This window comes from Charadrius vociferus, unplaced genomic scaffold (genome assembly GCF_000708025.1).
Source record: "Charadrius vociferus isolate BGI_N301 unplaced genomic scaffold, ASM70802v2 scaffold636, whole genome shotgun sequence".
NCBI lineage: Eukaryota > Metazoa > Chordata > Aves > Charadriiformes > Charadriidae > Charadrius > Charadrius vociferus.
The window spans coordinates 1,270,785-1,292,564 of NW_009649189.1; the positions used below are offsets into that span (position 1 = coordinate 1,270,785).

Below are 21,780 nucleotides of genomic sequence, written 5' to 3' on the forward strand. Positions count from 1 at the left end.
TGGTGAGCAGCACCTTTGCTTCTCTGTCCACCAGTGTGTTCAAGTGCATCATTGGCCCGACCCAGCAGCGTCCCAGTGACCTGCTCATCAGCCCAGCTGTAACACAGCGAGGACGTGTCCCTCAGCGGATTTGCACCCAGGCAGGGAGAGGGGCTTTGGCCACATCTGGAGCACTGTGTCCAGTTCTGGGTTCACCAGTTCAAAGACAGGGAACTGCTGGAGAGGGTCCAGCAAAGGGCTACAAAAATGATGAGGGGACTGGAGCATCTTTCTTATGAGGAAAGGCTGAGGGACTTGGGGATTTTGTCTGGAGAAGAGAAGACTGAGGGGGAATCTCATCAATGCTGATAAATCCTCAAAGGGAGGGTGCCAGGGGGATGGGAACAGTCTTTGTTCAGTGGTGCCCAGTGACAGGGCAAGAGGGAACGGGCACAAACCTGAGCATAGGAAGTTCCATCTCAACCTGAGGAGGGACTTCTCTGCTGTGAGGGCGGCAGAGCAGTGGCACAGGCTGCCCAGAGAGGTGGGGGAGTCTCCCCCTCTGGAGCCATTCCAAACCCACCTGGACGCCGTCCTGTGCCACTGCTGGAGGTGCCCCTGCTCTGGCAGGGGGTGGGACTGGGGGAGCTCCAGAGGGCCCTTCCAACCCCCACCACTCTGGGATTCTGTAAGAGGTGGGGGGCTGTGCCAGATGAGCTCCCAGCGCAGTGGTGGTTTGGGCAAGGGCGAGACCCTGCCTGAGCTGCCCCATGCTCAAGACCAGCAGCTGGAGGTTGGTGAAGGCTCTTCAAACCGTCATCCCAGTGCCTCCTCCTACTGCTCCTGTCTACGCAGAGAAGTAAACAAGGAGCAGCATTCGTGGACCCTTCCTGAGCACAACAGGGACCATGGGGTATGGCAGGTCAGGGAGGTGAGATGGGGAGTGCTGAACAGAACGGGCACCCTGTAGAGCTGGTGCCTTTATAGGTGGATACGAGGACATCATTTTTGACCTTTAAGAGCACCAAAGGATGAAGAGCACCATGGGAGAAGGAACCCCATCCCTGTAAGACATCCCCAAAAGGAGTCAAGATTCTCAGACCATGGCAAAGTGCTGCCTTGCATCTCCCCCACCCCCAAAAAAACCCTGGGGAAACTCTGTGTGAGCACCAGACTGTGTATCCAGGGGATGCACAGGAGGGTCCCTGCCAGGGGGCTGGGGTGGGAGGTGGGTGCTGTGCTGCCTTGGCACCCGTGGGGGAGTTTCCAAGCTCCATGGGCCAGCCCCATGGGCGCCCGCCCGCTGCAGATAACGCCCTGCTGCAGATAAAAGCGCAGGCACGGAGGGGCTGGTGGTGAGGACAGAGGAGGATGGCAGGTGAGAGCCTGGCCCGCGGCGTGATTGCTTCTGCTTTCGTGGAGCGCTTGTTTCGGTACCGTGGGTGGGGGCAGGGGGCCTGGGGCTGCGTTTGGAGCATCCATCTGAGGTCGGAGCTTCCTGCCGCTTGTGTGATGGCTCTCCTCACCTTGGACCAGGGATGGCAGAGCCACTGTCTGCCCAGCACCAAACACAGCAGGAGCATGGCAAGGATGTGGCTGGACCACATTGCTGCTGTCGCCGGGGGCTTCTCCACGGGGAATGGGTTTAGCTTGAGATTTTAGGGTGGTCTCTGGGCTACCTTGTCCGGCAGCTCCACGGTGGGGGCTAAGCAATGCTCAGTAGGCTCAGCCCACAGCTCTGGGCTCATCCTGATAGAGCTGGTCTCTTTGGAGCCACCTTGGGAGGTGAGTGGGTCAGCTGTGGGCAAAACCACTCCAAATGTCTAATGTGTCGAGGACCTGCCGTGCTGCCCTGGCTGATCCCTTTTCCCCTCCAGCCCTTCTAACCCCAGGCACCCACTGTCCCTGTGTGCTCGGTGTTGCTGCCCGGGCTCCCCGGCCGGCTGCCTGCCTACAGTGCTGGCAGCGTGTTCGGGCCCCCGCTCCCTTTTGTGTTGCCCCTACAGTCCCAAAGCAGTGTGTTCCCACCAGCCCCTGCGGTCCCTGGGGCAGGAGGCAGCTCCCTCTCCACGTACCGCTGCAAGGACCTCCCAGGCAGCGCGCTCGCTCTTGGGGAGCATTGCGTTGGGAAAGGGACACCTCATGAGCTCCCCCAACACGTGCCACCAGCCGCGTGGGCACCAACCTTTCCAATATATGGCAAGATTCACAGACTCTTGTTTTTCTTCACTTCTTGCATTTCTTTGCAGGGATGAAGGCAGAAATCTTCCTGGAGTTGCTGGTGATCCTCAACCTGTTCCAGGCGTCTGTATCTTCCTCCTATGGTATTGTCCCTTCCTCAGGTTTTGCAAATCAGGGGCTTTTCTGAGCAGGACAGATAAAGTTCAGTCTAGAAAAGCCTGAATTATTCTATTGTAAGCAGCAAAGTCCTGAAGAGGTTTCAGAAGGAGCATTGTAGGATACAAACATAGGAGTTCATATCTACTGTGGCAGCAATCCTGGCTGTTTCACGTTTTTATCAGTTAATGTCCCATCTGATTTCTTAAAATCACGTTAAAGGAGAGGTCTGTTCTCAGAACCGCTCCATCCCCACGGTCCCACGATCACCCTCCCCGCACGCTGGGCAAAGCGGCGAGCGCAGCGTATCCCTGGGGGCTGCAGCGCCGGGCAGTGCCCTGACTCCATTCGTGCTGGTTTTTATGGAGGCTGAAAATGGAACTCTCCTCTTCTCGGGGCAGGCAGGGCTGGTTCCTGCTCTCAAAGTGAGGAATGAATTATTGTCTCTTAAGGGAACTCGCTTCAGCTGCTGCAGCGTTTGGCGATGGAGCAGCCGCTTGGCTCTCTTCCAACCCTGAATCACTGCTCCAAAACATATAGAGACCTCTGCCTGTTAATTTACAATGTAAAATCCTTATGGAAAACACATGCGTGACTTTTTGTTTGTCTCAAATGGTGGTCCAGGCAATAATTTTTCTCCCCAAGATTGTCCAAGAGATGAACTCTGGGTTGATCAGGGAAGATATTTTAAAGAATCTGGGGAGAACTTGGAGACATTTATCCCCTCTGTGCCAATTTCTGAAGTTTTCTTCTTCCCTAGAAGCTGTAGGAAAATGCTGTCACTCAGAGGAGCCCACCAGGCGCTGTCCCTTCCTGTTCTGTGACCCACAGCCAGCAGATGATGGGGATGCAATTCGTTTTTGGGAGCTTCCCCGAGCGGGGAGGGGAGTAGTGAGGGTGGCAGGAGGCTGCAGGATGGACTGGGGGAAGGTGTGGGGAAATAGGGCTGTGTGTCCTTCTGCCTTGAGGTGTAGGGGGATGCAGACAGGCTTTGGCCAGCTGGTGCTGTGGGGAAGGACCCAAACTCACCATAGGTGTATTGGCAATGTGGCTATAACCAACCAAGGATAAAAAGTGGGGGAGTAAAGACAGAGATGAGAAAAAACAGCAGATGAAGGCCCTTAATGCTTGTTCCGGCAGCCAGCGGTATCTGTGCAGGCTCTCTGAAGGCAACTATGGCTGGAGGCATAGAAATAAGATGAATCACATTAACTGGGGTTGCAAAATATCTTGAAGAAATAGCAAGTGCTCCCCTGTGAAACAGCAGGAGGGATGATGCCCACATCTCTCACAGTGGCTATTTGAAGCCTCCACTGATGGAGATGATGCTCTTTTCATACCCGGGAGTGACTCTCTCAGACTCCCCTGAGGAATACACACACATACAGCTGTCTCTCTCTAGAGAGCGAGCAGCAGCAATTACTTCCAGCACTGCTGTGCCGATATCCCTGGGTGCTGGAAGCACGAAGAGAACCCCCACTGTGGCATAGGGATGCTCCAGGGTGGGAGACAGACCTCTCACCACCGCTCAAAAAAGCTGTGGGAGGCGCCCCTCCTGAGCAGCGTGGACGAGGCCAAGCGGATGGTGGATGCTGCCTACAAGCGCACACGCGACCGGTGAGAGTCGGGGCTGGGCTCAGCTGCGGGCATATGCTGCGTGCCCTGCCTGCACTGCAGCACCGACAGCTTTTCCTCTGCGCTCTGGCAGAGTGGACAAGGGCGTGAGGTCCTCTGGGAGCACAGTGGGTTGTAATCCAGCATTTTGCTTGCCTTCCCCCTGTTTTTACACCCTGTCTCCAGTCTTTTGGGTCACTAAGAGCTGTAACTGCCCTCCGTGCATGCCGTCCCTCCCAGCTCAGTACTGCTTGGCCCTGTTCCACCCCTCAGGGACACTCCGAGGAGGACTGGAGCCAGCACAGGTCCCTGCTGATTTCTAGTGGTTCCCTCCTATGGAGGGAGCAAACCGCTGTAGGCTGCAGTGAGGACATTTCGTGGGATCTGACAGGAAAGCCCAGCTTTTGCCACTGTGGTTAGGGAGCGTACAGCTTCCTACCAGCCCATACACATGCTCCTTCTGTAGCCATCCTCTGAAACCCCTTGCTGGCTGAGGAACCCCTCCATCTGAGAGAAGGCTCCAGCAGCATTAAGACAGGGTGACTTGGAGACATTTGGGACCTCTGGATGGAGACTGGCACCTGCAGATGTTGATGAGCTGGGTAACAGCTGAGTGAGGCGTGGTTGCCTCAAGGATGCAAAGACCTAAGGTTTGTCTTCTGGCAGGTGGAGCTGGGCAATTTAAGAGATTCCCTTCCTGCAGCTCACTCTGCTCCTCTGCTGAGGGTGGTAGTAGCAGCCTTGGTCTCTTCCAGCTACCATGCAGGGAGGCAGATGACTCTGCCTTTGTTTGCAATTCAGGCTCGTAATGCGCCAGGAGAGCCGGGGTGCCCGACGCCCAGCGCGTAACCTGCAGGACTCTTGGCTTTCCCCATTTCAGTCCTGCAGATTTTGTTTTATTCTCCCTTGCAGCATAAAGGAGCACCTGCAGAACCGTGCCTTGACCCCAACAGAGCTTCTGAGATATTTCAAACAGCCGGTGGCGGGGACTCGGGCTGCCGTCCGGGCTGCAGATTACATGGAAACCACCCTGGCCCTCCTCAAGGAGAAGTTGCGATGGGCTGTGAGGGGGGACTTCAATGTCACAGGTAGGGATCTCCCCTTGCTGGGAGGAAGGCAGAGGAGGACGGTGTGGGTCTTGATCAATGGGGCTTTGTGGAGCTCAGGAGGAGGGAATGAAAGGGGCCACGACTCAAATCCCTCCCATGTGACTGCGGTGAGGCAAAGCTGAGTTATTTTTCTGTGCTCTCTTTCCATCTTAAAAAAATTATTTGAGGGTTTGTCAGTTAATGAAAGTGCTTTGTGTGCTTCCCTGGTTCTCTCTCCAATATAGTGGTTAACGTACCCATGGGTCAAAGCTTGCAAGACTTTGCTAGATAATATTCTTTTGCTTGAGTAGGGGATGAGCAAACACAGAGGATGTGACTCACAATAGCTCAACCCCAAGGTAAGCAGTTTTTCTGCCAGACTTCAGTTAGCAATAGTCAAAGTCACTGCCAGATTGTTCTGTGTCGGGAACAGGATGCTGTGAGAAAGGCACAAACAGAGAATGAGATCAGAACAATGTGAAAGGACATTTCAAGGAGCACTGTCCTCCATGAGGTGGCAGTCCTGGTCTCCCGGCAAGACCAGTTTGCTGAGAGCAGAAGACAAATTCGGGGCAGTAAGACAAACAGTTCAGGGAGGCACCGGGAGGGCTCCTGCCCTGTAAGGACGGACTCATGGGGATCCCCAGCACTACAGCGCAGCACTGGCAGGCCAAGACACATGTCATGGGATGCTCCAGTGTCGCTCCAGCACGGGGTGTGCGTGAAGAGGGAGACAGGGCTGACAGCACTCAGCTGCTGCCTCTGCATCCAGCACCGACGCTCCACCACTGCTCTAGACACTTGCTGGACCACCCGGCTGCCACCTCTCACCTGCTTGCCCAGGAGGCCAGTGGCTTCTTGAACCATACTGTGACCCAAACTGTTGGTGGCAGCAGTGATTAGGAAACCTCCAAGGGAGTCAGGACGTGCTGTGACGGCAGCAACAGCCAGTAAGGTTTTGCTGGTTGAGCTCGACCACTTATCTCCCATGCATGGGGAAATCTGCTCAGTGGAAATGCAAAGCCGGCATCCCCTTGTGCTGCCCAGCCGCCTGGTGGGTTCTTCTCCAGGCAGCTCGGAACAGCGGTGATACACGCTGGTGGCTGCTTCACAGGGGGGAAAAACTTGTAACACACCACTACGGTGACTGTAGCTGTTAGCAATTTATGGTGGAGATAAAAAGGGAAGGGAGAGGAAGGAAAAAGGATTGCTAATGCTAGAAAATCATTCTGCTGCTGCACAAGCCTAACATGTAATTATAAATAAGATTTCACCACAACTTTGTTGGGTTTAATGCTTTCCAAACCAGAAAAAGCAATCTGCTGCTCTTGAGAGCATCCTCAGCACAGCTTTGAGCAGGAATACCCTAAATGGCAGCCCCTTGTGCTCTTCTGGACCATACTGTGATAAGAAACCATTTCCAGGGTACAAGAAGGAAAGCTTTTTCCTGAGCCTGGGGGCCAGCACAGACCCAGCGGCTCTGGTATGTTCCTGCATGTTTATTCTCTGTTGTTACCTGGCAGACTTGCTGACACCGGCTCAGCTGGGGATGATTTTCAAGGCAAGTGGATGTGACCAGCAGGATAAGAAAATAAATTGTGATGTGTCCCACTTCTACCGAATGATCACTGGCGAGTGCAACAACAGGTGAGGGGGCTGCATCAACAGGAGGGTGGATGGATGGGTCCTCCATCAGTAGAATTAGACCCACGTCTCCAGGGATGATCCATGCAGGATGCCTTCTTTAGGGTTCCACACCCTACAGTGTTGTTTCCTAAATGTGTGGGGATTTTAATTACAGTCTTGCTTTGAGGGTTCTTGGTGATGTACCCAAACTAGCTCTTTGGCCTGAGTACAAATAGCTCTGTGTTGGGGACTGATCCTGAAGACCAGGGTCTCTGCCATCAGGCTGCATCTTTCTGCTTTCTCCTGGGCTTTGTCTGGCTCTGCCCCTTTGCAGGGTCTCAAAGTGCTTCCTGACCCAAACCCACCCTGGGGCATGATCTGACCATCTGCGTGCCCCACAATGTGCCACACGGGCTGGGAGAGAGCGCCTTGCGCATGTCCCGTGGTTGGACAAATGGAGGGGCATGACTGTAATGTGGGACATAAGAACTGTTTCTCCGTGTATCCAGAGCTTTCCCAGTGTCATGAAAGAGAAGCTGTGCTAAAGAGTAGGGTGTTTTTAAAGGGACAGTATAGGAACATTCCCCATCCCTCCCCTATTTCCAAGACCCTGGTAGGCAGAGCATCTCCTGGGAGCACCTCCAGCACAGGAAGGGGTTCAGGCAGATCTGCCTGCCCTGGGCATGCTTTAACCTCCAGGTATCTCTACAAGAAGCACCTGTCTCCTTCCGTTTTCAGACAGCAGTGTCCTCATTCAGGAGGTCAATCTGGAAAAGGACAGGTCCATCACACCTGAACCAGACCCTGAAGCCTTGGAGGAGGTGGGCTCAGCTGTGCCCTGTGCTCAGTGTCCTTCCATCGCTTGGCCCGACGCGGTGTTACACCCACAGGGTATGACAGGCAGCCAGAGAACACACCTTACACATGCACTCCAAAATTAAATATATTATTAGTCTAATTAGGGCTTTAACAGTCTAATCAAACTATAATAATCACTTAGTCCGATTACAGCATAGTAACACTCACAATCCAAGTCACCCTATTTGTATTGAAGATCACTGGTAATACCATTAAATGAACGGGCTTAAGTCTCTGCCCCTTTTCTCTGATGTTAAGCTTTCACCTTTGTTTTCCACCAATGGTCTGGGGTTAAGGGCCCTTCTTCAGTCTGGATGACACCAGGAGTCACCAGCAACCTGAGTTCTTGCCTGGGAGAAGCTGAAATCTTGGTGTGTATTATGAGTATTGTTGTTATTATTATTAAACCTGAGGATTATTGATAGCGCCAAACCCACAGGGCTGCAGCAGCTCCCCGACCACTGTACATCGCTGCATGGTCCCATCCCAAGGTTCCTGGCTCTCTCCACATCCAGGAGCTCTTGGCCCTGCTGCGATCCTAATGTCAATAATAGTTTGCTGTTCTTCCATTCGCTCTGACAGGAGAAACCCATCACTAGGAGCTTCAAACAGAGCCCTCGTCAGATGGTTGCCAGCAGAATATGAGGACGGCGTGTCACTCCCCCGTGGGTGGACAGAAGGAAAGCGTTTCTCTGGATTCCGCGTTCCACTGGTATTGTTTTAACAGTCACCTGAAAATGCAGGCTAAGGGATTGCCAGTCCTTGGATAGATCACAGGTGTCAAATTGCATGTCCACCAACTGGTGTGGTGGTGATCAGGAGGAGCAAGTTAAATTCACCAATTTCAGGTTGATCATATGAGAATCCCCAGGGTGATCTAACAGAAATGTTTTCTAATGCCCATGCTTTCAGGAAAAGCAAAGGATAATCGATGTAATTAGTGCAGAAGCACAGGATAGAGAAAGAATTACAAAACGTGTTCTTTTAAAATTAAGTACACTTAAGCCAAAGTAATTTGCTCAGCTGTTTTGATTTGTGGAAGCTGGTCATCTCCTGAAAAGCAATATGCCAGAGGATAAAATGAACAAGTGAATCCCCAGAATAAAAAATATCCAGCTAGAAATTCTGTGCGTGGGTCCATGGGTGGGGTGATCTGCGGGGGTGCTTGTGGCTCTCAGGGTGCCTGGATGGGAGCTGGGACACTGTGATGTGGTCTCTGGTTTCCTGGGCTTGGTGCAACAATAGCAGTAATGAGGAGCTCTGCAATTTTCTGGGTTGTGTGCCTTACATTCATGTTTTCATGGTACTTGCTAACTCTGCTCTACAGCAGGGCTTGAGCAGAGTTTTGACCACTTTTTTGGTAATAATACATTAAAGAAGAACTGGCAGGGGAATTGTGGTAGGTAGGGGAGAGGAGAGGAGAGGAGAGGGCTTTTGGGAGAGTATCCTGCTGGAAGGAGTTTACTGAGATAACTCAGAAATTCCCAAACACTGTTTTTTTTCCACACTTCTATTCCAACGGGTCTTTTAAAATCTTTTGCCTCCCTTTCCCAGGCTATTCAGTATGGCTCTTTCTTAGTTGGTTCCATCTGTCCATCAAGGGCTATTCTTGGCCTAGAGGCTCAGAAGCTTGGCTAGAGCCAGAAAAATCAATGCTCAGCAAAGGGGCACTCAGTAATGCCTTCCAACTCAGACAGAGATTTGGGGTTTTTGTCTGTGAAGGATAAGGGATGCCTTGTGAATTTTTGCTGGTGACCCTACGAACTGATGCACCCATTCATACAAGTCATTTCCTAACGCACATGTTCTGCCTTCATCCCCTGCAGGTTCGAAAAGTGTCAAATGAGATTGTCCGCTTCCCCCCTGAGCAGCTCAAGATGGACCAGCAGAGATCACTCATGTTCATGCAGTGGGGCCAGTTTATTGACCACGACCTGGATTTCAGTCCAGACACCCCAGCCAGGGTCACCTTCAGTGGCAAGGAGGACTGTGACACCAGCTGTGTCAAGCAGCCCCCTTGCTTTCCCATCGAGGTACAGCCAGCCTTCTTCTTGCAGGGGAGAGGGTATCTATGTTCCTACCAGGAGATGTTGGTGGCTTTCCTGGTCCTTGGCCGTGGAGGGACATCTTCCGAGAGCAGGCCAAAGGGGTCAAACCGCTCTCTGTAAGGTGGCAGTGCAGGGTCCTGGGGGCTGTCCCCAGATGTCAGGCACAGTCACAGCCTGTATTTCTCCTGTTTCCAAATATTTAGCCTTCTCCCTCAAAGATCCGGCTTTGCTCTGGCGGTATGGTGCAAAGGCAACACGGGTGATGCTTGGTTTATAGTAAACGTGGCAGAGGCAGGAGCTGATAGCTGTCAAGACCCCAGCAAATCCATGATGGTTAGAAACTCAGTAGTGCAAGGGGCAAGGAAGTGACAACTGTGACAGGGACAACAGTGAAGGGACGGAGCATCACTGAATATTTGCCCAACATGCATTTGAGAATGCAGGCAGGGTCACAAGTTCTAGATGACAACTGTCCACAATGTAGATATGGACACTAGACTCCAACATGAGATAGGAACACCTGAGCTTTAAAGATTCAATCCGTTATGTATATATTCGGGGGAAAAGGTCTAGGTATCTATGATCCATAGGACTTTATGGAAATTAAGGCATCTCCAGGCTTTCATCCATATTTGGGTCTTGGATGCCTAAAATAGCATCTCTGCTGTCAATCTGACCATTCATATCTGGGATTTATGACTGATCTCCATCCTCTCTAGCATAGGGACTGTCTTTGACATGGCTCCTGCCTGTCATTTCTTATGGCTGTAGGATCACAGTGCAGTTTCTGCACCCCTGAACTTGTGAAAAATTATTCTTTTATGTTTCTGCAGATCCCACCCAATGACCCACGAATTAAAAACACGAAAGATTGCCTTCCTTTCTTCCGCTCAGCTCCTGCTTGCACCAGCGGCAGAGCAATTCGAGATCAGATCAATGCACTCACCTCCTTTCTTGATGGCAGCGTGGTGTACGGCAGTGAAGTGCCTTTGGCCAACAAACTGAGGGATCAGACCAACCAGCTGGGCTTGCTGGCTGTTAACCGGAATTTCACTGATAATGGGAAGGCATATATGCCCTTTGACAGCATGCAGAAGGACCCCTGCCTTAAAGCTGGCAGGGAAGCTAAAATCCCTTGCTTTCTTGCAGGTAAGTTGAGTGCTGGCACCCCTCACCCTGAAATCCAGAGTAAACAATTCCACCAGCTCCAGTTCATTTCTTTAATTGTTTGTTTTTCTTATTTAAGTAGAAAATAGAGCATAGCAAAACATCGTGAATGACTGAGACAAGCTGTGCTAGGTAGGAGAAAGGTCTTCACTGTGTCCAAGTTGTCTTTGTGACTATGTGCCTGGAGTGAAGCTGTCCCATCTGTACTCAGCAGTGCTGGTGTAGGGCCCAGAGAGCACATGGGGCTGCCTGGAGGTGCCATGATGGAGCTGAGCAAACCCAGCAACAGCAGACTGGCCTGAAGGCAATGGCTTCTCCATACTTGTCATTTGTCCCCACCACGGAGAAGGCTGGGCATGCACTGGCAGAACACCAGCCAGGACATCAGCACAGGCCCTCAGTTCATCAAGACAGCCTCCAGTTCCATTTATCCTTTGTCGCGCTTTTGGTATTCTCTTGACCACTCTTTCAGCCCAAAGTAAGCCCTTTTGTCCTGGGCACAGCCTCCCGAGGCCATGCCTCCCCTCCAGCCAAAACACTACACAGCCACCACAACCTTCCCATCCGCTACCGTTTGCTGTCTTCTCCTGTGTCCAGCACACAGAGACAAAATAACTGACCCCCTGAGCATTCCTCCCTTCTCCCTGGCTTCTGCTAGTGAGGACCAGAATGTTGCCACAAGCCTGCAGGAGCCCAGAGAGTGATGTTTCTGATGCACCTTATAAATTTGTCTTTTGCTCCCTTGTCTTTTTTTTTTTGGCCAGCAGGACCTCCTGGCTAAAAAAAACCTGCTGGCTCTGGCCACACTGGGCTGCTCATGGCACTGCCAGAGAAAGCTTGAGGGCACAACAGATCTCATCTGCTGTGGAGCTGATTTCTATTCCCTTGGCTCCCTACATATCTGGCCCAAACTCCTCTGAACAACATCCCCATGGTCATTGGACATCATCAGGACCTGGCGGTGGGACCAGTGGGAGAGCTCTGCTTGGTGTCATCCTCCAGTGCCCTCCTTTTAAGCTCTTGGTGGTTTATGTTTGCTGCAGCCTCTCACACCTCTCAATTTGTCCCATCCGTTCTTCTGGGTCTTCAGCTGCTTCCAAAGTTCTGTGCAGGTCTCCCCTTGGTGAGGACCACGCAGGATCCGTGGCCAAAGGCTGGTGCCCAGTGAGGAGCAGAACGGGCAGGCATAGGGGATGCTTCCCAGGGTGGACTCCCAGCCCCCAGGACTCTGCAGCTAAGGGCTGCTGGAGCAGTTGCTGTTCCGTAGCTGGGCACAGACCCATCAATGAATCTATAGCGAACAGTTCAGGCTGGCTCAGAAACTCCTTTGAAAATTCAGTGTCTTATTTGTGACTTTTCCGGTCACTGAGAGCTGGGGAAATTTTATGTGTGCAGTTGCCTAACAGGGTTCAGTGATTTCCTACTAGAGCTCCGTTGGAAGCCCTGGGTGGATGCATTCTGCTCGAGGAAACCTCACAGTGCTTCTTTTGTTTCTTCTTCCGCAGTCTCTTACAGAAAGCCTTTGACAGTAAATGAAAAGGGCTCTGTGCTGAATGCAAGAGCAAATCCCTCTATTTACTATGGGACTAGGGGACTAAATACGACATATTTACTTTTCTATGAGTGCCTCTTTATACTCTCATCACCTGCTTGCTCTTCGGTTTCCTGCCCTAGATGTTTGAAGAAGGATTGAGTATTTCATAGTGATGCCATTTGTAATTTATTCCTTCAAGTTGTGACTCATTTTGCTCCTACTTTTACCCACCAGAGAGCTTGGTTGTGACTGTCATCTTGCTTTGGCGATAGTTTCAGCTGGTTTGAAGGATGCCTTGGAACTTACAGGGCTCCCTTGGCCGTTCTGACTTCCCTCTGCACATTTTCATTTCTCTTTTGAGCTGTGAGACTGTCTCTCTCATATGGAAACCTGGAGAATCCCTACTTGTATTTATCTTCTTAAGTTAATGGTCCTATCCCTTATTTGAAAAAAAAAAACCCCTCACCATCTCTCCGTGATGCTAAGCGCAGTCATGGTGGCATCTTGGCTTTTGCTGCTTCAGCAGAAATTTGGCTTTTTCACTCCAACCCTTGGGGATCAGACCCTGGTTTCCTTCTCCTCCTGTGCGTTTCTTACCCATCTTCTTCATGATGCAGATATCAAGACATCTAAACATTTCTCTGTGCATGCTTCCCAATGTGACATTTGCCTCCTTCCAGCAGGAAGCAGCCAAGCACAGGCAGGTCACTGGCAGTACAAGTCCACTCACTTGTCATACTCCTAGGTGACTCTCGAGCAAACGAGATGCTGGAGCTGGCGTGCATGCACACGCTCTTTGTGCGGGAGCACAACCGCCTGGCTAGAGAGCTGAAGACACTAAATCCCCACTGGAATGGAGAGCAGCTCTACCAGGAGGCACGGAAGATCCTGGGAGCCATGATCCAGGTACCAGCCACCATGTCACATGTCCCTGCTCTGCTACCTTGTCTTGCAGTCTCACAGAATTAATGTGATGGGTTTTATTAGTGTGAGGTGTCCAAAGGGTGCAATATTTCGAGGTGCAAATGACCAAATTCTTTTCACCAACCCCTTTAGTCCAAAACAAAGTGACCCAGGGATACCTGAAATAACAGGCAGAAGGGTCTCCCTGAATCTTGGATGTCCCCCTACTGTTAAATTTCCAAATTGCTTGATGGGTTTTTAGCTGCACATTTTTGTTTGAGAAACAAAAAGTCACAGGAACAGTTTTTCTAACCAGTGTTTGGCACGGGATAAAAATGGTATCAGAGATTTGGATTAAAATTCCTCTGGGTTGTGAGCCTCCTCCTCTCAAGAAGCCCCATGTGCTGGTGTGTGCAACCAGCCATGGCATTCCTCTGTCTTTACCACTATGGGGCAAAGAGCCCCTCGGGACTGTGCTGTACCAGAGACTTCAGCCTGGATGAGATCCTAAGGTCACAGAAATATTTCTGTACTTGGAAGGGACCTCTCAAGGCCTCTTGTCGAGCCTCTGGTTTGGAGCAGGACCAGCTTCAAAGCCAGACGAGGTTTCACAGCCAACAGAAAAGGCCAGCTTCTATGAGAGAGGAAGACATGGGGTTTCCAAAGGCAGTGCTTATCATACCTAACTGGAAACGTGTCTTCTGAGTAGGCTCAACAAACAAACAAACAAAAAAAGCAGGAATATCAAAAGGTTTAAGTTTTTAAAACTGTCATTTTAAGTATTATAGTATTGTTGAGTAAACATGTTGGGTAAATCAATGTGGAGAGACTCAAACAATTGTACTAAAAGCATTGTCTCCATCACCATGTTTAGATCAATGGTTTCATCTTCTTGCAATTTTCAGACAATGAAGACATGTTCACTTACTGGCAAAGAATTTGATTTTTAAAATTATATTGTGCAGCCTCCTCAACATCCCAAAGAGACATGAGACCAGGGTTGGAAACCTGTACCATGGGAGGACTAACACAGCTGCCCATGGGTGGTGATATCATCTATGCCAACACTGTTGACTTTTTCTTTGTCATCTGAAGCACGCAGGGCGGGAGGGAGGAGGAAATGCAGTTCTGCCTGGCTGATGGCAATGGCTTCTACCTACAGGACAAGGAGGGAATGTTTGGGAGGATTTGGCAGGCTTTCACCTTGCTGTGACCTGCCAAGCTGTTGAGGCAGGGAGGAGCATGTATGGGGACACCCCAGTGCCAAGTCCTGAGCACCAACGGGCAGAGGATCCTGGTGCACAGGTGGAAGATGAGCGTGGGTCAGGTACAAGCAGTGCCTGTGCTTCCTGATGTTCCTGGAGCAGTTATGTCCACTTTGCATTTTCATGCAAATCACTGCATGTTCATGCAAATCTCATCACTGCTAGAGAGCGCAGAGATCCCACCATGCATGGCTGGAGAAATCAGGAGCCCAGGCAGTGGTCTGCAGTGCCTGTGTCTATGCCTGGAGCGGCACTGCCTGTGCAGTCGCCAGGTGCAGAAGAGGCTTTGAACCAAGGCCATGGAGCTGAAGAAACAAAAATGTCATTTAACAGTGCCACAAATGATCCTCACTGGGCTGCCAGAGCAGCTGGGTGAAGGTCTGATGAGGTGACAGAAAGGTTTGCCCTGGGGAGTCTCTCTGCTCGGCACCTGTGCTAGCAAAATCTCCTACATAAATCCCATCAAAGAAGTTCAGTGTGACAGCTTGTGTAGTTTGAGACACAAACAATAACTTTGCTTCAAAGGAAACTGATGGCCAAGAAATTAATGATTCATAACTCCCCTGTTTCCTCCTAGATTATAACCTACAGGGACTACCTGCCTCTTCTGTTGGGAACCAGTTTCCAGAGATTCATTCCTCGATACCGGGGCTACAACGAGTCTGCAGATCCTCGAATATCCAATGTCTTCACCCTGGCTTTTCGTTTTGCTCATGCTTCGGTTCCCCCAACTGTTGACCGCTTAAATCAAAATTACAAGCCCATAGGTCCCAAAATGCTACTCAGAAACACCTTCTTTGCTGTCTGGAGGATCATTAAAGAAGGTAAAGCCTTTCTTGCACCTCTGCAGTGTAAGTTTATTTCATTCAGCCTTTTCTGCCCTCTCTGGATGAGCTTCTGCTTCAAGCCAAACTTAAAAGTAGTTTGCATTAAATATATTAAACGATCGTTACCACCAGCCAGAGTTTTTCCCAATGTAGCTGTTCTCTGCAGTCAAGTGTAGCCCGTCTTATTATGAAGCATGCAGTCTGATTGCTTAATTGCTGTAGACTCCAAGAACATTATTCAAAGTATTTTCTTTTTAATTCTTTGAGTGTGGGAAAATTAATTCTCTTGTAGTAGAAGCTTATAATTAAACATGAGCTGCCTTCAGCTCTCTGGAGCCTCTTACACACGCTTGCCACCCTGCCCTGCTCACTGGTCCCTGTGTAACCATTGCAGGTGGTATTGACCCCTTTCTCCGGAGCCTGATGGCTAATCAGGCCAAGCTGATGACACAGCAGCAAATGGTCGTGGATGAGCTCCGGGATCGGATGTTTGAGCAGGTCGAAAGGATTGGGTTTGATTTGCCTGCACTTAACATGCAGCGTAGCAGAGATCATGGTCTCCCAGGTAAGTTGGCTGTGTCAGCAGAGCTTCCAAAGGTAAACAAGTGGAAACCAGGTGCTCTTGTGATTGAACATTGAGAAACATCTCCAGCCCATGCTTGGCTGAAATTAGTCTTTCCCAAACCTTTTCATCATTCCTGTACAACCATAGGTAAGTGGATGAGATGTTGAGTGATGAAGTCAGAGCCTGGCTGGAGCAGGAGGAGACACGTGGAGACACACGGCCAGAAGAACATGGGGCATTGCACAGACCAGAGTCAAGGGTTCAGTAACTGACTCATTTGTATTGTTGTTCAAATGGCAAAATTGGGAAAGTAGCTCAGCAACAAGTTTGCAGGAGTAACATTAGGGCCAAAAGTCCCCTGTGGCTTCTCTCCAAGTGTCTGTAGTGGTCCAGCCTGGCCACACATGACTGGACGAGCAGATCGCAATATATGAGAAAATCTTGTCGTAATCTCTCTATAAAGACTGTGTCCCAGAAAAAAAGCATGTCAGAACCACTCTCAGGGCTCTGCCAGATGCAAAACCAGTGTTGCAAGCTGGTCTTGAGAAATAGACTGTTGATAGGACTTTACAACTAGCTCATGGGTGGGTCGTTGCCTAACTGTTATTAGGCTGGTGCAAGCGCCTGGAGCTGCGGTGTCAACAATGTCCTGGGACATGCAACAGGGCTCACTTTGAAACTGATGAAAAATGTGCTGGATTCACAGGTTTTCAGACAGAGGCTTTGCAATGCACCCAGGTGCATGGGCAGGTCACAGGATTGCTCTGCCTTTGCTGCAACAGAAGGTTGTGATTTTTCAATGTTTTCTTTAGGAACACTGTTGTGCAGAACCTGATCTGAATCACAAATCCTGAATTTATAGCTTTGACTGCTGATCTGCTGCGGTGGAACTGACGTGTATTTCTAGTGTGAATTTGTGTTTAGTTCCTAGCCTTTGGGTCTCAGCCCACCCCCGAGTGCTACTGTACTCCTTGGTGTTAGACAACCTATGGTGCCCTGTCCACCAAGATGCAGAATTATGCACTCGTTGTGGTCCAGTGGATTTTCGGCTGTTTGCAGTACAGAAAAATTAATCCAGATGGCAAAATTCGGTGGTCTTCTCCCACCTGAAGTAACCTGGGCTATGTAGACCTCTCTTCGCAGTGTGGGATAGCTTGTCCCTGTGGGGCAGGGACAGAAGTGAGACCAGCCGTGGGGAATTATTTCTTCACTATCCTGTTGTACAGAATAAAGTAGCATCAACTTCTTCTCCAGATTCACTTTCAATGTAGTCGAGATCAACTAGTTTTGTGAGGACAGGTCTCCTGTGGCTCTATCTGAAGATATCTGAGACTGTGTGCTCCCTGAGCTTCCTTAGGGTTCCTGAGTCACAGTGAAGATGGGGCAGCCATTAGGCACGCGCAAACCCTTCACCTGAGTGAGTCACAGCACGTGGAGGAGCAAGTGCCTGAACATAGGTCTCCTTTGCTGTTTGACATGCCCCGAGGTCACTCTTCTGTCTCTCTGCTGCAGCTTCAGCAGGGCTTGCGTCTCCCCTAGTTCCTTAGTCGCATCACCAGGAGGTTGTTTCAGACACACCATGGCTTTGGAGCCCTGTACGCAGGCCCTGCATTGCTGCTGAGCAGAACAGCAAAACAGCATTGGAAGGTGATAGAGCAACTGCTGCCAGCAGAGATCACTTGCAAAGACATGGCCCTTCCACAAACAGCACTGAAATGCCAGGCAGAATGAACTGGCTCTGGAGGAGTGGAAAGTCAACGGCGTTAACAGAAATATAGAAAAATTTAGAAAAGTGTTTTAAAGATATTGGGAACCTACCCATGCCCTAGCTCTGGGAAAAGAGAGGAAAAACCTTTCCAGGAGGGGAAAGCACATTACTGACCTCTGTCTGCTCTGATACCCAACTCCTTCCAGGTTATAACTCCTGGAGACAATTCTGTGGGCTCTCACAGCCTTCTGGATTGGAGTCACTTGCTCGAGTGTTGAGGAATCGTGGTCTGGCAGAGAAGTTCATACAGCTGTATGGGACGCCAAAGAATATTGATATTTGGATTGGGGCACTTGCAGAGCCCTTTGTGAATGGAGGCAGAGTTGGACCTCTCATGGCTTGTCTCATTGGCACCCAGTTCAGGAATGTTCGTGATGGAGACAGGTAAGAGAGCAGCTGGATGTACAAACCCCAAAGAACAGGAGGAGACTGGAGTTCATGTGGATTTCCTCATGTAGATTTGGGAACCGTTTCAGCTGGTTTGGGGTTTTTTTCATTACTCTTCCAATTGTTCTTTTCTGTTTCTGGTGATGTTCTTATTCCCTGTATAGATCTATCATGGTTGAGACCCTAGGCTAAGGTACCTTCCCAGCCAAGTATTTTCACCCTCAGCCCATTCTCTACTTGTCCAAATTGGATTGCCCTTCTCCTCCCTCAGATAAGTGGTTTCAAGGAGGCCTATGTTACTGTGTGTTCAAGCAGCAGCTCACTCCAGCAAAGGGAATAAATACCTTAACAAGAAAAACAGGTACAGCTCTAAAGGTGGGAAAACCAGGATGGTTTGACTTCACCAATTAGAACAAAAGCTGTCAGGTTTAATCAGCCTAAATGGCTTGCACTGACAGTAGATGCTCAGCATCTGTTGATGCGGTTGCTCATGCTCTGGGTAGTTTTGGAAATTTGCCTTCAGACCAAGGGATGTTGCTGAAAGACTAAAAGACTTTCAGGCTCTGCAGGGAGTAAAAGAAATTAATTGTTCTCTCTTGGTTAAGTCCCATCTCAGCCTAAGCTGCTTCCCCAGCACTGGCAGCATCCCTGGCCCTTCTCTGTGGGACTGCTCCTTCTGGGCTACTGTCCCCTGCAAAAGCCAAACATCTGTCCACCTTCCCATCTCTTGAGTTTGCAATACACAGCTTTGCACCACTGCAGTTTCTTATGCTCTTGTCAAGGGTATTAGAGATGATTTTTCACTAGTTCTTTCCATCCCAGTTGTGAGTTGGAACCCTGTGGTCTGACACGTAGCCGCGTTCGGGCTTCACTTGCACCAGGAGATGGGTGGGTTGGAGTTTGCTTGCCAGCCACAATCATTTGAGCAGTGCTGTGCTTTCAACGTACCTGAAATTGTCCTCCTCCTTGAATTTGTTCAGGGGCGTCAGGTGCAGAAGTGAGTTATATGCCCCATTTTAAACTGCATTTCTGAAGCAAGGTCCTGTACTGGCTAGCCATACCACCTGAAAATGGGATCATGACCAGTGGAAACTTTTCTGGAAACTGGGAAACTTTTCTGCCTAGAAAGACTCACTATGAGCTCAAAACACAATATGGGGAGCTTAAAGTCTATTGCAAACAGTCCACTGCACATCTAGAAATCCTATCCTTATGGCAGGAGGAAAAACCCCTTTTTTTTTTTTTTTTAAAGACAGTAATCATATGGCTGGTTCCAGTATGGCAATCGTGTGGACATAACCACAGTCGGCATTCAGTATGTGCTGACTTTTGTATTCGAAAGAGGGTGCTTGTGCCTCATTTGAGGGAACACAGGGAAAGGTTTTAATTCAATTGAATCTTTATTAGATATCCATGGCAGAAATGCAATTTAAATTATCCAGCTGGTGAGTCAGGACTCTAGATTTAAATAACAGAAATTTAAATTGGCAAAAGAAACGTGTTATTGGTGTTAATGGGAAATAATGTTGCAGGAGCCTTGAATGTGAAGAAGCCAGAAGTAAAAAACCTGTTGTGCCATCTTCTTTCTCCTGCAGGTTTTGGTGGGAGAACAATGGGGTTTTCACTTCTCAGCAGCGTTGCGCACTGGCCAAAATCTCCTTGTCACGAATAATATGTGACAACACCCACATCATCAAAGTACCAAGACATATCTTCAAGGCCAACAGATACCCTTTTGGCTTTGTGAGCTGCAACCAGATCCCAAAGCTGGACCTCAGAGCCTGGAAGTCGAAGAGGACCGAGGAAGTTACAGAGCGAGGTATAAGCTTCAAACAACAGACAGCTCCTGCCTGCAAACACGTGAGGTAGCCAGACCCCGAGGCTCTAAAACAGAGCTGCCTCACACGGGTCTGAACGTATGTGCTGCGTACATGTCTAGCACATGTTTCCATACTCCATTTCATCAGGTCCACTGTGAGTAGCTCCTCCAGCATGCAGATTTTCCAGCATTGGCATAGCAAGACCAAGCTAAGGGCATTGCTCTTGGGAGTTTTCTGATGAACGGACTTTTCAGTTTGGCTCTTCACTTTGATGCTGCTGCTTTTCTGCGTGGGAAGTGATGCTCAGATCAGGCAGGCTAGTCTCTCTGTCTAGATGGCTGGTGTGTCTCCTGCACAGCTCTGAGCAGGCTGTCAGCACATCCTGGTCAGGCCAAAAGCAGTTCTGCACTTGAATAGAGATTCCCACTTTATGGAAGAGATTGTGGAGTTTGACTTCTGCTAGGAACGTTTTTGCATATATTTACAGTATTTCCCTCAGCTGCCTTCAGGTTTTCTAAAGTTCTTGAGGTTTAATGCTTTTCTGCAGAAATAGTCTCTGAAATTCCTGGGAAGTAGATGTGGGCAAGAGTGGCTCTCCCCTGGGAAAGGTGGGCTGCTTCAGTGCCTTAAACCATGTCTTTTCCTAACAAAATAGTGTCTTTCCTTTGCTCTGACAGTCAGGCCCTACCATGCTCTTACAGTGATGTCCAGGCTGCGAGAAGGAAAAAATCTCTGCAACCTAACAACAATCATTAGCAGCTCAGACAACTCCGTCTGCTGTCAGGTCCCACTTTCCATGAGGATGGTTCATTATATTCTCCGTGGGGCTGTGGGATTATCAGCTTGATATCAGTTGCTGGGTACAACTGTACATGCCATCTTCATGGTGCCAGAAAATGTGAGACCTGTAGGATATAGTAGTCAAGGAGGGATCCCCAGAGGTCTTTAGAGCAATAAAGACTAATACCAGAGTTATTGGTTCCTCTTTTCCAGCTTAATCTGTGGAAATAAATCAAACAAGATAACAGGGAACTATGACATATCCTTTACTCTTTTGTTAACACATTGCTTTTTATGCCCTGTAGAAGAAGCATCTGGTGACTTCTAATGTTGAACATTGAGGATTCCCCAGAAGTCTGAACTTGGGAAGCTATGGAGATGGATTTTTTTTTTTTTTTCCACTGTGTGTATGCTTTTATTGCCTGAAATGTTTGGGCATGATTGCTGTCATTTGCTCAACTTAGTTTGCATGAAGCCTTCTCAGTGAGATGGAGTCCAGCAATGAAATAACTTCATGAAAAGATGTCCCAGACCCATGCAAATCACTCAACATCAAAAAGCAAAGCAAAATGAGTTATCCAGAGACCGACTCCCAATCACATCCACTGCTGGCTTATGCATTTCACTTACACTGTGTTTCAGTAAGGTTTACTGTCAAAAGCATGTTTTGGACCCTCCTTTCAAAGTTTCCAACCTACATAGAAAGAGACTGGGGCATTGGAATGACTGCTTGTTCTTGCTCTCCATTTTTTTTTTGTTTAAAAGGACTTATACTTCAGTTTCCAGAGAAAATCTACTCATTTCATAGTACCCGTGAGTGAAGCACCAATAGCTGTAATGCACCCCAAACAGACTTGTTTAAAGTGACCTGTTTCAGTTTTTGCTTGAACATGGAGTGAAGAAATCATTCACATGGAAGAAAGCTTTCTTTCATATTTTTTTGCCCTTAGTCCAGAATGCCTAAGGCATTACCTAGTGTGATGGAAAACTGTGACAAGTTATTCCTGCAGCCTGGGCATCAGCCAGAGTGACTTACCCCTGGGCTGTGGAGGTGGTGGGATGTGTCCTGCAAAGATAAGAACAGTCATAAAGCACAAGAAAGTTAAAGCTAATCCAGTCTTACTTCAACTTTGTCCCCTTAATATCTTTTCGTGAAAGGGATCAGAACGGCTTTCTCCTTCCTCTGTAGTTTGTTGTGTTACTGCTATCAATAA

General features: G+C 49.3%; 1 protein-coding gene across 1 annotated transcript; it reads left to right on the plus strand.

The window, feature by feature from the left end:
* Nucleotides 1–2,230: 2,230 nt before the first annotated feature.
* Nucleotides 2,231–19,835, plus strand: LOC104289864 (myeloperoxidase-like). The gene is made up of 12 exons (XM_009888879.1): nucleotides 2,231–2,305; nucleotides 3,842–3,933; nucleotides 4,843–5,018; nucleotides 6,542–6,665; nucleotides 8,085–8,214; nucleotides 9,329–9,535; nucleotides 10,384–10,699; nucleotides 12,997–13,157; nucleotides 14,997–15,243; nucleotides 15,641–15,811; nucleotides 17,726–17,963; nucleotides 19,562–19,835. Exons 1-12 carry the CDS (start codon nucleotides 2,231–2,233, stop codon nucleotides 19,833–19,835), a joined length of 2,211 nt encoding a protein of 736 aa, XP_009887181.1.
* Nucleotides 19,836–21,780: the final 1,945 nt, after the last annotated feature.

Excerpts from the sequence above, each read along its gene's own strand:
- LOC104289864 (XM_009888879.1), top strand. The coding sequence starts at position 2,231 with ATGAAGGCAGAAATCTTCCTGGAGTTGCTGGTGATCCTCAACCTGTTC. Across the intron at positions 9,536-10,383 it reads CCCCTTGCTTTCCCATCGAG|ATCCCACCCAATGACCCACG; the intron begins GTACAGCCAGCC and ends ATGTTTCTGCAG. Across the intron at positions 17,964-19,561 it reads AATGTTCGTGATGGAGACAG|GTTTTGGTGGGAGAACAATG; the intron begins GTAAGAGAGCAG and ends TTTCTCCTGCAG.